Here is a 15623-nt window from a genome sequence, read left to right on the forward strand (position 1 = left end):
TTATAAATCTGTATTAACAGTAGTGGAAGAACTTCCTCTGATTTTGTCGTTTCTCTCTGGACACCGTTTCTTGGAAGATTTGGATGTCTTCTCCTGAGCTCCACCATCATTTCCCCCAGCCAGCATTTTCAGAAGGAACTAAAACAAAAGATTAATCATGTATGCGTGATTAACAGACTCAAGCAACACTTACTGGAGAGAAACTGAAGAAAAAGGTAAAAACTTGTAAAGGGAAAGAGTCAAAAAGCCAGTGCACACATTGCTCATAGTTGCAGCTGTTGCTTACAGTATTAAACCAAATGCTGTGAAATCTCTTATTGGGCCTTCAGAGAATTAAAAGCCTTTTTCATTCCCACGCTTAACACGAGTCATTTGCTTCTGCATGTGCTGCTGATGGCACCTTTGAAAGTGCCTGAACCACATTAAGCTGAAAAGCTACACGAGTTACAATTGTACATCGAAATAACTGTTCACTTGCTGCCAACATGGCACTGAGTCTTGCTACGGGGTCCTTCAGGCTAAGCCTGAACAGGGGGATCCCAGCACCACTTGAAAGTTCCCCTGCTGAACTGAGCCCCTGGCTGCATTCTGAGGACGCTCTCTGTGAGCCCCTCCCCTCCAAAAGCTCCCGCACACAGGAGAGAGGGGAACCAGGAGGTAGCTTCACAGCCAGGACCTTGGGATGACACAGCAATAGCCACAAGCACAATAAAATGGAAGCACAGACATTAGCAGATTCTCATGACTCACCCGAGGCTTTTGGTAGCCCTTTCTCTCCAGGAACTCCTTAAAGGCCTGTGTGCAGTGGAGCTGTGCAACTTCCATCTCCTAAATTAATTTCCAAAGTGGATTAAAAAACATTCAAAGTTCATTTTTAAGTATAGGTTCCACTATTCTAAATAAAGTGCAGTGTGCATCCCTCCAGCTGTTATAGCTAATCTAACCAATAAATATTTTATCTACCAAGAGCTATATCTTTGTTCTTTGGAAAGAAACAAGGTTGCTTCATGAATGTGAAGTGGTTTTTAGTAAATTCTAATCTGTGGTCCTGTAAATCAGATATCCCATGCTACGTAAAGCCATTTCCCCTCAGCACTTCTGCTAATGAAGGCAGCAAGAGTTACTCTGTAGTGCAGTAAATACACCTACCTTCAATGGTTTGTGATACATTCCCAGGAGTACCTGGACAAAATGAGGTGGTCACCCATTCAACCATAAAGTTGGCCTTTAATTTTAGACAGTATTAACAAAACCATGGCCTTTGTTTTGGTGTTCTGACTCAGCTGTTCCGAGGCATCCTCTTTTCTAAAACTCTCCTTTGTCTTATAGACAGCATTTCTTCGTAAGACAGCAGTAGTGGCACATCTCATCCAGCTCACCAGACCCTTGCACAGGGCATGGTTTTAGTCATGTACAACTCAGCTTTACCTTTGGAAGCAGTGCCCTCTAGAGCATGAACAATGTCTTCCCTTTGTGCATGCAGCAAGAATGAAGATGGACTTTTTTTTGTTGTTTAAACTGAGGAAACTAAACCTACGTCTAGAATAATGTAGCAATTGAGGGAAAAAAAAAAAAAAAAGCCTGCCTGCTCTTCCAGCTCCTCCTAAAACCTGAAAATCCCAAAGCAGAATGCTAGTAACCTTTATGTCCCATCTCTCCATAAAATATTTTGGGTAGGCAAACTACCACAGCTGAATCCAGTTCCTTTGTAAAGGCAGGTATTTTGCTATCACAAAACAAAGATTAAAACACCCTCCATCGTTCTATAATGCCAATTCCTTGCCTTCAGCACATGGATACATTTTGGCCACATATGGCCACATCAACAGCATTGAAGGAATTGAAGGATTCACCTTCTAGAGCCATTGTCCACATGCAGGTGCCATAAAGTTACAGCCTAATCATTCACTTCAGTGAGCCTGTTCGAACCACAGTTATCTCTGCTTGGATAACATGGTCTGTTCCACATTACTCTGAGATGTTCCCATCATAACAAACTCTCTTGTAGCAGTATCAAAAAAGAAAGGCATCAGTTTTACATTCACGGTACCTTTTCACTCAAATGATGCTTTGCGTTCCTGATTCTATTTATTGCTTCCTCTGAAGCTTCTAGTGGTTTGTTCACTATCTCTTTTCTCCATGTTTTGGGGTCAAGATACCACGCTCCGTATCTGATCTTCTCCCTTTTTGGTTGGTGAAGGACCTGCAAAAATACTAATGCAGTTTTATTTCATCACATTGGCATTTTTCCCTTAAGCCACAGGTAGTAAAGACACTATCACTGTCCCAGAACCTGTGTACCATCTCTGAGGAGTCTACCAGGGATAATCCCATACCCTAAACTCTATAATACAAATTTTGATGGCTGATGAGAAAACCTGACTAGTATTCTTTTTTCTTTTTCCCCACAAAGGTAAACAGTATTAAAGCTGCTACTGGGAATCAGTAGCCTCAGGTCACATGGCCACCACTTATTTATTTAACTGATTTGTTTTCTGGAAAACTTGGGAAGGAGGTCTGTGAGGTTTAGACTTTAGGAGTCAGAGTATAAGTGCTTTTTCTACTTCAAAACAGAATTTCTGAACACGGTGACCAAACTAACTACAAGGTTAGAGTAACGGCAAGCTTTCAGTTTAAGACAAAATTGGTCCAACTTTAACCACTTACTAAAATCCCCCAGCAGAGGCTTTCCCTCAGATCCTCCTCAAGTGTTTACCTCAGCCGCATATAGCCCTTGTCTGTTTATTCGATGATTAAAAGAAAGTACAGCAAGAAAAGCAGGTAACAGGAGAGGTAGGGACTGGAAGATCATTGTACTATGCTTCAATTTTCTCCAATTGCTTACACCTCCACCATGAGAAGATTAGGGGCTCCGAGTGTAACTAACACCTAACAAACTGTTTCTGAGGTGTATTGAGCATGACCTGCTTAACTTGATCCAAAGCTCGCACAGCACTCAGCTGCGTTTTTCCATTGATTTCACTGGCTTCGGGTACAAGCAAAACTGCTGAGAATTCTCTATGGTTTGACCAGCAAAAAGACTGTATGGTCAGGCCTTAAACAGTACTCTTAGTTCTCATTCTCCTATTTTACTTCCCTGCTACTTGCAGAAAGTAACTGCTATTAAATAGCTCATTTTTAACTATTCTGAGTTCTAGATATAAGCATATAGAGAATTATCAAGTACTTATGAAAACAAAGCTCCATCCTCAACTCCAGCCGTCTCCACCACAATTCACCCCAAACAGACTCTTGCAAGGACTTTTTGCTCAGTGAAATAACAAGGGGGAATGGTTTTAAACTGAACTTCAAACTAGATTAGATGTTAAGAGGAAACTCGTTACTCTGAGGGTGGTGAGGCACTGGAACAGGTTGCCCAGAGAAGCTGTGGATGCCCATCCCTGGAGGTGTTCAAGATTAGGTTGGATGAGACCCTGGGCAATCTGATCTAGCAGGTGGTATCGCTGCCCATGGCAGGGGGTTGGCACTGGATGATCTTTAAAGTTCCTTCCAACCCAAACCATTCCATGATTATGATTCTATCAAATGTAAATGTGGGCTCTTTTACCTTAACTTGGCAGGGCAGGCACCCTAGGTGATGAGAACTCCTGACAGCAATCTTGAGAGGTGAAATCTCCTGTTTTCTCAACTGCTCTGCTTGCCCATCGAGTTTCACTGCACAGAAAGGTGTAAGTAGGCCAGCCTCCTTACTTTCACTGCTGGAGTGAAGCAAACTCTGAAGTGCATCTTCATCAATACTGCAGTTCCCGCCACCCTGGAACAACATCATCAAAACAATCTCAGATTGGTGGGGGTGAAATATATTTTTTTTTCTTCCATAAAATTCCTTCCTGCCCCCATTCCTATCAATAAGTACAATTAAAACCAGGGTTAGTTTCAGCTTATCTACACATATGCTTGGTATTTGCATCACCTTGATGATGTAAGCACAAAGTCAGTTCAGAGCTAAGACATGAATTGGTGTATCCATTTCAGATATATATGGGCTTCTCCCAGGTGAGACAGTTAAATAGTAGCTTGAACAGAGATGGATCCCCTGGAAAATCTTTCTGAAGCAAGCTTACTTAACAGTATTTTTGTATGAAGATACTCATTCTTTGCTTTACATTTCAAAGGACTGAGCTCTGGTAGACATGACACAACAGAGCTGGGAGTCAGAAACAAGATTTCTTGTTTCTGACTTTGGTTCCTGTATTCACATACCCAGAGTCATATTTTTACTTCTCAGTTCTAAAGACATTTGCCCTGAACACAGTAATAGGTTTTAGAATGCAAGAGAACAGATGGTAGCAGTTTCGTTTTACTTACCAAAGACATAACCCAGTCACAAAAATGCTTGGTTACTCGCTTTGTGTGCTCAGCAAGTGGAGCTAAGTGGCTCTGTGTGGCCTTTTTTCCTCCTTCTGTTACCTCCTTAGAAAGCGAGGTACATGCTTTTTTGCCCAGAGACTCCTTGCTGCTGCAGTATTAAAGCAATAAAACGTGAAATATCCTTTGATTAGCTGTAGACAACAGCCATATGCCTTTATATCACAAATGGTGCAGTTTACCACCAGACATCACATGATTTTGGCCAGGAATAGTCTGGGCAACTTGAACTAGTTGTAAAGATCAGTTTGGCCACACCTGATGTGTCTAGCAAGACAGTCAAGGTTTCAAAGCAAGACTTGGGAAATAACTTGCCATTTTCAAAATAGGAAACTCTTAAAAATGGAAGTGTACAGCTCTATATGGTGCCCATCACCGTGCCTTTATGACATTACTGAAAGGGCCTGGGAAAGCATAAAATGAGACTGATTATATTTTTTTCTCAGCTGACTCAGACTGAGAAAATTAACCAGCAGTGAAACTGACTCCTTACATTTTAACACCCAGAACTAATCCTGACTAGTTTCTGAACAGGTTGTGGGATATCAACTTATCATTACTATCAGTGAGGAAGGCAAAGGAACCTATCTCAATAGAAACCACCCCCGTGACAGATTTCAGGCAAAAGGGCTGGCTAAAGAGGAAAATTTTTAGAAAATGCTCCTAGGAACACTGAATCTAAGCCAGAGACAGCAAGCAAATTATTTTATGTTAAGTTCATCAGCACTAGCTGAGAAGGCTCGCTATAATGAGTTTGTCTTTGGTTCAAATTCTAAATGAGCCTGTTCATAGGCACCTGAGTTTCCTCTTTCCACACATCTGATTTCAGATAAGGAATATCCAGAGCCATTTATATTAATCTTCTGATCTTGTCCTGTACTCACTGTACTAGCTTCTTGCAACCTATTACTTTCATTTGCTTGTCCTCCACATGATCCTGCACCTCCTGAGGAGTTTGGGTCTCCCGTTGATAGTCATTGTATCCAGCCTTACTCTTAAAAAGGATTTCAGGACCTGGGACACCAGCAACCTCTTCGAAGAGCTGCAAGCCAAGCAAAGGGAGAGTATCTGTTCAAAAAAAACCTCATTGGATGAATTGATCTTGGGGGCTGTGTGAAGGACTGTGCAACATACAAGTCTCTGGAAGTTTTCTAGCAGTTAAGGCTGTTCATAGTGCAGAAGCTTCAAGTTAAGAGACTTTCTTTTTTTTTCCAGAATCTCTAGAGTATTAATTGCAACTCAGGCTGCTTGCCAAACCTCTGAATCATGCTGAATTTCTGGTCTCGGCCATCTCCTATCACAATCTGCTGTACTACATATAAGATTTTATTTCAGCTGATTTTAAGTTTCTTCCCTTCAGGATAACCCCATGTTTCATGTTCCATTCCCCCAGTAATAGCAACCAGGGATCAGGGAGAACTCTGCAGTTGCATAATCTTACAGAACAGAGACTCAATTCCCTTTTCCGAACTCTAAGTTTTCTCCCAATGAATCCACCCTTCAACATCTTACGGCATCCAAGCTTAGGTTAGTATAAATCCCTGGAGCAGCCTAAACAGCAATACAGACAAAGGTGCTTGATACCCAGTGTCCCCTTCTACTGTAGTATGAAGTCTGCCCTTTCCAACAGTCTCCCAGCTCTCCCCTGTTCCTTTTGTGAAGTACTAGAAGTGAAAAGCCCAATTCTGCCACTGTGTTTGGTCAATCCTCTGTTTGCAATATCCAAATAACCAAGCTCTGAAAACTCTGAGACAGACAAAAGAACTATCTGCTACCTTTTGCTCTCATGAAGGAGAGAAATTTGAAGAACCAGAGACTGGGAAAAGAGATAAGCTTCTGTAAACAGGCTGAAAAATAAAAGTAATGAGATTATACCCTACTATCTTGAGCACAGATAACTTTTCAATTTTGATTAGACTTGCTTCCTGCCCCATAGCATCCATTTGTGTCAGTGCCTGGCAATTGCTTAACAGAATATGTTCTGTAATCTGTGAAGGCAGGCACTCAATTTCTCAGCCTGTATGTAATAGTGTTCTGCAAATTATTTGCTGACAATCTGGATCTACTGTCTAAACCTAAGGTACCTTTGATATCACTTGCTTTGTTTTTAATATGGAGAGAAAGAGGTGGTGGATTTATTTTTGTTGTTAATTGAAAATAGTCATCAGCTAGATTAGTTTCCTGTTTCAATTTTCTGAAGAATCTGTATAACCAGGATTACAAAACTCATTACCTTTGGGGAGCTACTTTTTTCCAAACATGGGTAGAGCACTGTGGGATGCCGTTTCAGGCAGTGCTCTATCTGTGCAACGTAATCCCTCCTGGCTTGCTGCAAAGGGCTGAGCTTGGAAAGATAAATCTGTGTTTTGGTGCACTTCTTGCTTTTCTTCCCTGGAGCTGTGTATGTAGAGTTCCCTGTGCTGTTTTTCACGATAATTGAGACAGGACGCTTTTTACCATACACAATCATGTTATCAGATGAAGGGGGAAAGCCATCTCGGAAGTCATCTAGGCCTTTTCTCAGGAATATCCAGCGCTGGCCATTAAGGGAGTCTGAGAACCGCAGTCTGCTTTCTCGGAAGTTGTTGTAAGACATTCTCTTTTCTGTAAGGAAATTGCATTTGCTTACAAAGAATCCAGATTACAAAGGCTGGGTTCTAATGAAAAAGACAGGAATACGTTGAAAGTAAAAAGGCATATTCTGCTCCAAGCATGCTTACCCATACTAGCCATCTTTTTGTTACTATTCAGCTTTGGAAAAAAGCTTATAAAACACTGACTTATTCTGTATGACTGAACAACTGCCAAACATCAGAGTTGCCCACTCACAGAAATTTCTGGCATTTCAGAAATTTATTTTTAAATAAAAAAAGTCATGATGTTATAGAGCTTGCTTCAACACCATCACCATAAAAATATTTTAAAGCTTAGTTTTGACTGTTCCCACCATTACACTGTAAATCATGTTATACCATGTATGTAGTCAGCAACGTAATCAAAATAAGGTTTTGATAAAATTGTCATGATTCAGACATGATCCGGGACAGCACTTTCTGACAGCAGATCCTTCCATCAAGCATTTGTAGCCAAATTTCCAGTAAAGAATGCCCTTACTCTTACTCTGCCTCATTTCAGATCACTATCTTTTCCAACTTTCATCCATTCCATGTGAAATATCTCATTGGTGGCCTACTAAATGAGTATTTTGAGCAAAATAGTTTTGGCAGTTTCAGAGAGGTAGAAGTTGGTGGCTAAACCAATCCACATTTTCAAGTGCCCAACCTGCAGTTTCCAAGCAGGTTCGGGTTGTTGCAGGAGGGGAATCATGCCAGCACTGAACAAGCAAACTGGATTGGGAGACCCTGTTTGCTACAAGGGTCAGAAGCTGCATTAGCTGCCAGATAGCAGCAATTCACTTCTTCAAATACTTTTTGAATTTTACAAGCACAGCAACAAGGTGATTCAGCGTTATGAAACATTTTAATCCTTTTTGATCAGGGATTAAATTGAGGACAATAAAGTAGTGACATAGTATTTACCATCTGTCTTCACAAGAAAAGCAGTGTCTGCAGTATGGTAAAGACTGCTCCAAAGCAAATTGAATAAAACAAGATAAGCATCACTAAACCTCCAGCATTCTGCATGTACCAGGTATTGATGCACGTGTTGATGCTACTTCAGTTTCACTATGTCACACTAAATACATCCTCATTATGGTTTGCTCTTGATTTCACTTACTCTTTGGGTGCTAGCAGGGCATTTTTTTTTCCTCTGCCAAATCACTCAGCAGCTGGGAAGGATGTCTATTTACAACAAATATTCAAGTGCCACCACAAAGCCATGCACGAGCTTGTTTGGATGCTTCTAGTGATACAAAGCCAGATCCAAATATTTTCAGCTGTACTGCACAGGTGAGCAGTTTTCACAGTTGCTCTGGGTCAAAGTGCTGAACAGAGCCTCCAAATGCTGCCAGAGAAAATGCCACCCCAGCCACCTCCACAAGAGCAGTCAGGCCAAAGAAGGTCACTGCACTCCTACTTCACCTTCTTCCAGCAGCTGTAGAATTGAGACATGGAGACCACACAAAATATTCTATTGCTTCAGCCCAGCCTGCCCATATTTTGATGGGCTGTAATTCACTCCAGGCTTGCTTTCATGTCTACAGAAATCTTTTGCCACCTAGATTTGACGTTTTAAACCATACATGCTGCTACCAGGTCAAACTGCTCACTGTACTCATGTGGTTAGTTTCATGCTTACCTGTATTGGCTTGCTTCAATGATTGTGTCAGTAGCAAACGACAAAATATTTAAAAGGCTACTTTTCAGTGCCTTAGCAATACTGTCCTTGCTTGCTAAAGCATAACAGTAAAGAACATCATAAAGAGTGTGCTTCAGAGATAATCAGTCCTATTCACCTGTGATAGCAAATGCCTCCAGAGAAAGAAACCCCTGAGTAACTCTGTACAAAACATGTCCTAAGAAAGTACCATTAAGTATTACAAGAACGGTAAAGAGAAAAGCACATACCTGATATTTCACAGCTCTGACTGTGAAGATACCCTAGGCAAAAAAGGCATCTTCCTCTGCAATAAAAGGTGTAAAGTAAGCTAATTCAACATCACTCTGCAAGCAAATCTCCAGAAAATCTTAAAAACCTACAAGAAAACATGCAAAAGTTAAGACTTCGGTAGTATTACATCAGATGAGGCACTAGTTTCAAGCCCCTGCTGGCACAATACCCTAGGCATGTTTCAAGATGGTTGTTGTGGAAACCAGATCCATGACTGTCTGCCTACAACAAAGTTTTTTTTCACAGAGATATACAGAGAGCTCCTAGGGACTGTAGAGGAAAAACTTGAATTAAAACAAAATCATGTTTTGTCATAACATATATCTTGATCTTTTTAACAGCAGTACTTATTCAAGAAGTAAACAGTCAAAAGTCTTTACTGCTGTTGAAACATGATACAATACACTGTTCAATGTGCCTTTACTTCAGTGTTCATTAACATTGTTCTTCAAGAAACACATAAGAAGCAAACATGGGCCAAACGTGTCACTTAACTTCTTGTACTTTTGAGTAAAGAGGACAGATTATTCATCTTGTAAAATACCACATTTTCCAGAAAACTCTGCTGAAATATCTAGAGACATTTGCAAGACATGTACAGAATCAAGCCTGGCCAATGTCAAACATAGTTCATCCTTCAGACTCACCTTTGCCTGTAAGATTGGACAATGACAGAGACAGGGCCATTAAAAATCAAAGTCCATCTGCACAGTGGGCAGGTGCTCCTGCTGCTGCTCTCAAGGTTGTACTCACTTTCAGCCAGTCTCCCTTTAATCTACCAAAAAAATCAGAAGCCATGTGAGAACACCCTCCCAGATGTGCACCCAAATCATGACAAAGCCCCATTCCACAACACTGCCATCTCTCCCACAGCCTTACTTAGCTCCTGGCCAAGTGGTATTTAGCTGGATTATTCTCCCACCCAGGAGTAGCGAAGGGGCAGTACTGGGACAGGAAGAACTTGGAAGCTCCTGTCAGGGAAGCATAGAACAGATGTAGCTGCCTTTGCAATTATTGTGTGAGAGGTTTTGGCTCTTGCTACTGGAACAGTGCATTCACATCTTTCTTCATTTTCTGGTTTTAGATGCCAACAGGAAAAAAAACTGCGCTGGATTCATGTCTTTAAGGTGCTGCTAGGATATCTTTTAAAATGCAGACACATGCTGTATGAGGAGACAGTGAAACAGGAACATAATATTAATTAATGCACTAAGAAATGTTTTCTCAGGCAGACCTCTGTTTCTGGAGCGCTCACTTGAATATTCAAGCCAGACTGTCCTTTTGGTTTGAATACAAATAACAGTAGCTTGTCCTGCTATGCTACAGATCACTTTCAACATATTTGTTAAAGTTTGATTTCAGCTACCTTGTTGGTACAGTTTCCCTCCAGCAACAAATCCTATTTCTTCACACTTAATGTTACAAAGCCTCCTTTTCACTCTGCACCAATGGTCTGTTATAATGAATGGGCTAATACTAGCTGAACGTGTATCCCAAAGTGACTGAATGCCACTGAAGAAAACACCTGGCACATTTTGGCTGGCAAATGTCTGATGTACCTACCTATGCATGCAACATACATCTCTCCTTTACGGATATATGTACCACTAGTATGGTTTTTGAAGGCTTTATCTACAGTCTGATGCTATAAGTTCACTAGTTTATTTTAAGAGGTGTATTGTAATCACTGAAGACCAAGTTGGAGGTACTGCAAGACAGAATTCCTAAATTGATTCTCCCTCTATTAAAAGGTCCAATACAATTTTTATGTTACTCTTCTCATCTTACAAGGACTTCAATTCTCTCCTGTCCATCCATCAGGTGAAGAGCAGAAGCTTTTTTGAATGCATATGGTACAGCTGAGAAGTAGAACCCCCAAGAAGCACCCCCTGACCAACTCCAGTTTCAAGGCAATGAACTGTGATTAGTACAAACTCATTTGTTGCTGCTGTTCTCAATTAAAAAAAAAAAGACAAAGCCGAGACCAGGAAGACAAGGTCCCTGCAAGAACTGAACACCATAAGTTTAAATATAATTGAAAAATAATACTAGAAGTACTACAGTATTTTATTTAAGTGAAACCTCCCAGATTTCTAATGAATACTACTTAAACCCTACAAATCCTATGAGATATGAAAATCTGTGGACTGACTGCAACAAGAACAACAATGTTTTTCTGCTTTGCCAGTTGTTGCAGCCCAGTACAGAAGTGTTTTTTATACAGCATTAAAAGCAAGCATTTCTCATATAGATGAATACTGACCTGAATAATCCAGTATTCATCCAGGTGGATGAATAACCCAGTAAGAGAGAAAAATCTAGGTCTGGGCAAAACTGAGCTAAGAACTACTTATCCATAGATACTTTGTAAAGAAATTAAAAAATATATTTTACAAAAAAGTCTCCACCTTGTAGAAAAATACAGCAATAAGGATTTTAGCTCATAGTACTTATACAAACAAAAAAAAACCTATAGAGCTTACAAGTGCACATGGGTTAGAAAATATAACACAGAACAAAGAAAACATAGCTTTCCCTCTAATGTTAATAAATAACTTATGTAACAGATTTCTCTAAATATCAATTAACTCAAATAAACCTACTTTATATGATATGTACAATAACTTCTCTAACCACCTTCTAAAAGGTGCTGAAAATTAAATTAATGTTTCTTCATACAAAATAACTTTTTTTCCATGAACAGAAAACTAACAAAATTGGTGAGGGCTTGCCCATGTGAATTAAATAATCCCTGCCTTGATTAGGTCATGAAAACCAGACCAATCAGCAAGCAGGAGGGAAAGTGCTTGGATTATAAAATACTCTCACCGAGGCCTTTGCTTTGTATGAATTTTTAATTTTTTTTTTAAATAGTAGTGAGGAAGATTTTTTTATTTTTCTTTTAAAATTTGTAATTTTTTATGCTTTATTTTTGTCTGTTTTGTAATCTTAACTGCTACATAAGGTAAATATCTAAAATAAGCTTTATTTTGTTTTAATTATCATGAAAATCCTGAATGTAATAATGAAGTTCTCTATGAATCTAACATCATAATTTTAAATAAAAAAAAAATCAACAAGTACTTGATTTGTTAATGATATTGTAATTACATGTTATTTGTCTTTTAAAAAGTGTGCAATAAATAAAAGAAATAAGATGTTTCTTGCATGAAAACAATTTTAGGTATAAGGAATAATTTCTTAAATATGTTGTTTCAATTATTAGGTGAATACATTTTTTAAAACTAGTAACTTGTATTGCTTTTCAGTATTTTGAGCTCTTTACAGAGATCATATTTCTCTTCTTGATACAATGTTACTTATTAAAAATACTGGGAAAAGTGATTCTTCAGAGCTTGTGCTGTGAATGTTCAAATAGTAAGTAAAATACTGTCTCAACTGGGTTGTTTCTAACACTTGAAGAAGGTATTATGTTTTACTCAACAACATGCCTATTGTCCTTGACTGGATTAGACAAAATCTTTCTGATTTTTTTGTTACTATTCTCTAGAACAGCTATGTAACTTCACTTTGTTTTTGAGTACTCCATTTTGAAGACTCCTTAGTGAGCTATGGATTAAAAGTAATGAGATAAAGGTGTATAAGTGAAAGTGCAGGATCAAATAATCTCTAGTGCATTCATTTCAGTACAACAGTATCTTAGAGCACAAAGATACCTGAACTTGAGAGCTAAATATGTCTAAGTGTAATCATCCTAACTACAAAACAGAAAGATAAAACCTGTGTTTTTGAAATATAATTGAACTCAGGAACTTCTGAATAACAAGCAGCTTGGTTTCTCCTAAAAGTTATTAATAGGTCACATGTGGGTTATTTCTACACTCCCTCAGAGCTCCTGGATGCAGACAAATTTCTTGACAGCTGCGCATGTATAAAGGAAGAACCCATTGCTTATGCTCTAATCAGCATCCTAGAGCAACAAAAGTCTTTATAGTCAAGCACTACTGACCTATGTGTGTTCATAGTACCAAGTCTTTCTGGCTTGGACCATACTCCATCATGTATCTGTATTTGATGTAAGTGAAGAAGATTTACAAACTGTCCTGTAAATCCTGATGGGAAAAAATGACTATACGTCTAGTGTGTATGCTTTGCTATCTTTGCAGAGGGACTTCCAGTGAGTGACTGGAAGAAGCCTGTTAGACCACTGTTATGGAGGTCCAGTCCTTATGCCAAGAGAAAGTTAAGATGTAATTCCCCATCACTTCTGTACAGCTTCCTGACCAAATGCTGATATTTTACCTTATTTTCAGTGTTGAGACTCTTGGGGATTCCTGCGATGTCTTGCATGTCTCACCAGGCACTGTGCATGGATGTCCTTTCTATTGAAACCCCATTGTTCTAAAGGTTTCAGGGACACCAGATGTAATGTTAAGCAGTGGCTTCTGTTAACAAGTAAGTCTATGCTGAAGTGGCTACAGGTGGCTCCTCTATTGGTACCACTCTGCTTAAAAGCCTTTTACTGAGAAAACCTTGGGTCACTCTGAAGGAGAAGAAACAATACTTTTGGATGCCCTAACGATAGCATTCAAGCATGGCTCTAAGTGCATGTTATTAATTACATCTCTGTGTATATGATGAGAGTAATTATTGGATGTCATTTCATTCATAAACAAGTTCTTTCATAATTTGGAAGTGAATGATACTATGTAAAGTAAGTATAAATGCACTACAGTGTAAATAATTACAGAAAGGAAATACAACTTAAGATTCCTATGATACTGTTTAAAAGATAAACTAAAATGATGCTGGACTACAACACTTCTATTTTCCTCTTTGGCGAAGCCTCAGCTTAGTGCTGACCACTTCTGTGCACATGTTGATGTACTGCAGAAAAGCCTCCTGAGAGCAGGAGGGGACAGTATCACTCCTAAGGAGTCCTCCTGTAACCTGCAGCGTAAGGGCCATGACTCACATCTACAGGCTGCAGTCCTGAGGCCAACAGCTACTGCAAAGGGAGGAAGTATAAGCAAGTACTCACTGCTCTCTGATTAGGTAGCTGCCTGTAATTGTCCATGTATGACCAGTCAGGTGGATGAAGAAGAAAAAGCGAGGTCTGTGGGGAATAAGCAGCGCTTGATCACACGTGATTTTTAGCTTTGTCCTATTGCTCCTAGTTTGGTTAAATTAACTGGGGTCTGTAGCTCTCATCAGCTGTTCTGATGAAAAAGTTGTTTGACTAAAGTGGTATCGGGAATGCATAAATCATTCTGGTGCATAAATTGCATATGCAAGTAATTCTTGAATAAAAGGACACTGTCCAAAAAGTCTATACGGGAACTTAGAAGCAATAAAGGCCTTTATCTCATGAAAAAGTCATGAGTAAGATTAGCAACACCTAAACTACAACAGTGTTATTGAACATGCATGTATGCAGTGGGGCTGTTTTAATTCCTGTCATTTTTGTGGTGTAGTCCTTTTAGCAGATGAGATTGAATGAATACCACAGCTTTTTCTCTTCCACATGACAGAATGTTATGTACTACCACGCTTTGATCAAGTATATGGATCTTACTAACCACGCTGGAGTAGTATGGTGATACTATGGGTGAAGAAAGTCAGTTGTGTAGTGAGAAGGGTTCGATGTTGTGAACGTTTGGTGGGCAAAAGCCCTGCTGCCTGACCCCTAAGGAGCTTGTAAAGGCGAGTTTTGTAGAAGTGAGTTTTGTCGAAGCGCCCAGCTTTGTCCCTGGGCGGCTGCCGTGGCGGGGCGGGGGCTGTAAGATGGCGGCGGCCGGGCGGCGGTGAGGCGTGAGGCGCCATGTCGGGCCGGCAGGGCAACAAGCTGCCCAGCAACCTGCCGCAGCTGCAGAACCTCATCAAGCGCGACCCCACCTCCTACACCGAGGAGGTGAGGCGCCCCCTGGGGGGGGGGGGGAAAGGGGGTTAAAATGGGTTAATAACGCGAGGGAGAGGGTAATAGGGGCCGCTGAGGCGCCTGGTGCCGGAGTAACGCTCGCTGTGCTTGCAGTTCCTGCAGCAGTACCACCACTACCAGTCCCATGTGGAGATCTTCACCTTCCAGCCCGACAAGCCCAGCAAGGAGCTGGCGGAGCTCGTCATGTTCCTGGCGCAGGTGAGCTGCTGCTGCTGCTGGCCCGCAGCAACGTGTGCGAGCTGGGCACGGCGGCCTCCCCACGGCTGCTGGGGGGGGGGGAGTGAGGGCTGTGTGTCCGTGTCTTGTTCTCAGAGCCCTGCTGTACAGCTCTATTTACCAAAATTTCCGTGTTGTTAGCCGTTTCCAGGCAGGCAAGTTTTTTTTTTTTTGAGGCTTCGGTTCAGTTTTAAAAAAGATCTTGTTACTGCACCACGTGTTTCATATCAGCGTTTCACCCATAACTTTTCTTTTGGTGTAGATAAACTGCTGTTGTACAAATAAATTTATTAGTTGCTTATAACATCTCGCATTCCTGCAGCTGACTGCTAGCTCATGGTTTTTAGTAGCGAGCTCACTCCAGCCTGTCTTTGCCCAGGTTGCCCACTGCTACCCAGACCAAATGGCCAACTTCCCGCAGCAGCTCAAAGACCTGCTCTCGTACCACCACACGGTGCTGGACACAGACCTTCGAATGGTAAGGCTGCCACCAAAAGGTGTTTAGGGCAGACCACCACCTCTTCTTCAAGTATACCTGGGAGAATTC

At 40.6% G+C, this 15623-nt stretch overlaps 2 protein-coding genes across 2 annotated transcripts in view; one reads left to right on the plus strand and one right to left on the minus strand.

The window, feature by feature from the left end:
• LOC311208985 (protein FAM47E-like) lies at window positions 1–14745 on the minus strand (the record flags this gene model as incomplete). Its single annotated transcript, XM_084286035.1, has 8 exons — window positions 1–138; window positions 751–828; window positions 2051–2203; window positions 3569–3775; window positions 4330–4480; window positions 5274–5431; window positions 6623–6993; window positions 14607–14745. The coding sequence occupies 8 exons, from the start codon at window positions 14743–14745 to the stop codon at window positions 1–3; spliced, it is 1395 nt and encodes a 464-aa protein (XP_084142161.1).
• Window positions 14694–15623, plus strand: part of SDAD1 (SDA1 domain containing 1) — a 17516-nt gene continuing 16586 nt past the window's right edge. Inside the window, exons 1-3 of the mRNA XM_084286330.1 lie at window positions 14694–14833; window positions 14954–15058; window positions 15456–15554. Coding sequence (XP_084142456.1) covers window positions 14744–14833; window positions 14954–15058; window positions 15456–15554 — 294 coding nt within the window. The 5' untranslated portion in view covers window positions 14694–14743. The remainder of the gene's footprint in view (window positions 14834–14953; window positions 15059–15455; window positions 15555–15623) is intronic.

This window comes from Netta rufina, assembly GCF_964035555.1.
Source record: "Netta rufina genome assembly, chromosome: 4".
Classification (NCBI taxonomy): Eukaryota; Metazoa; Chordata; class Aves; order Anseriformes; family Anatidae; genus Netta; species Netta rufina.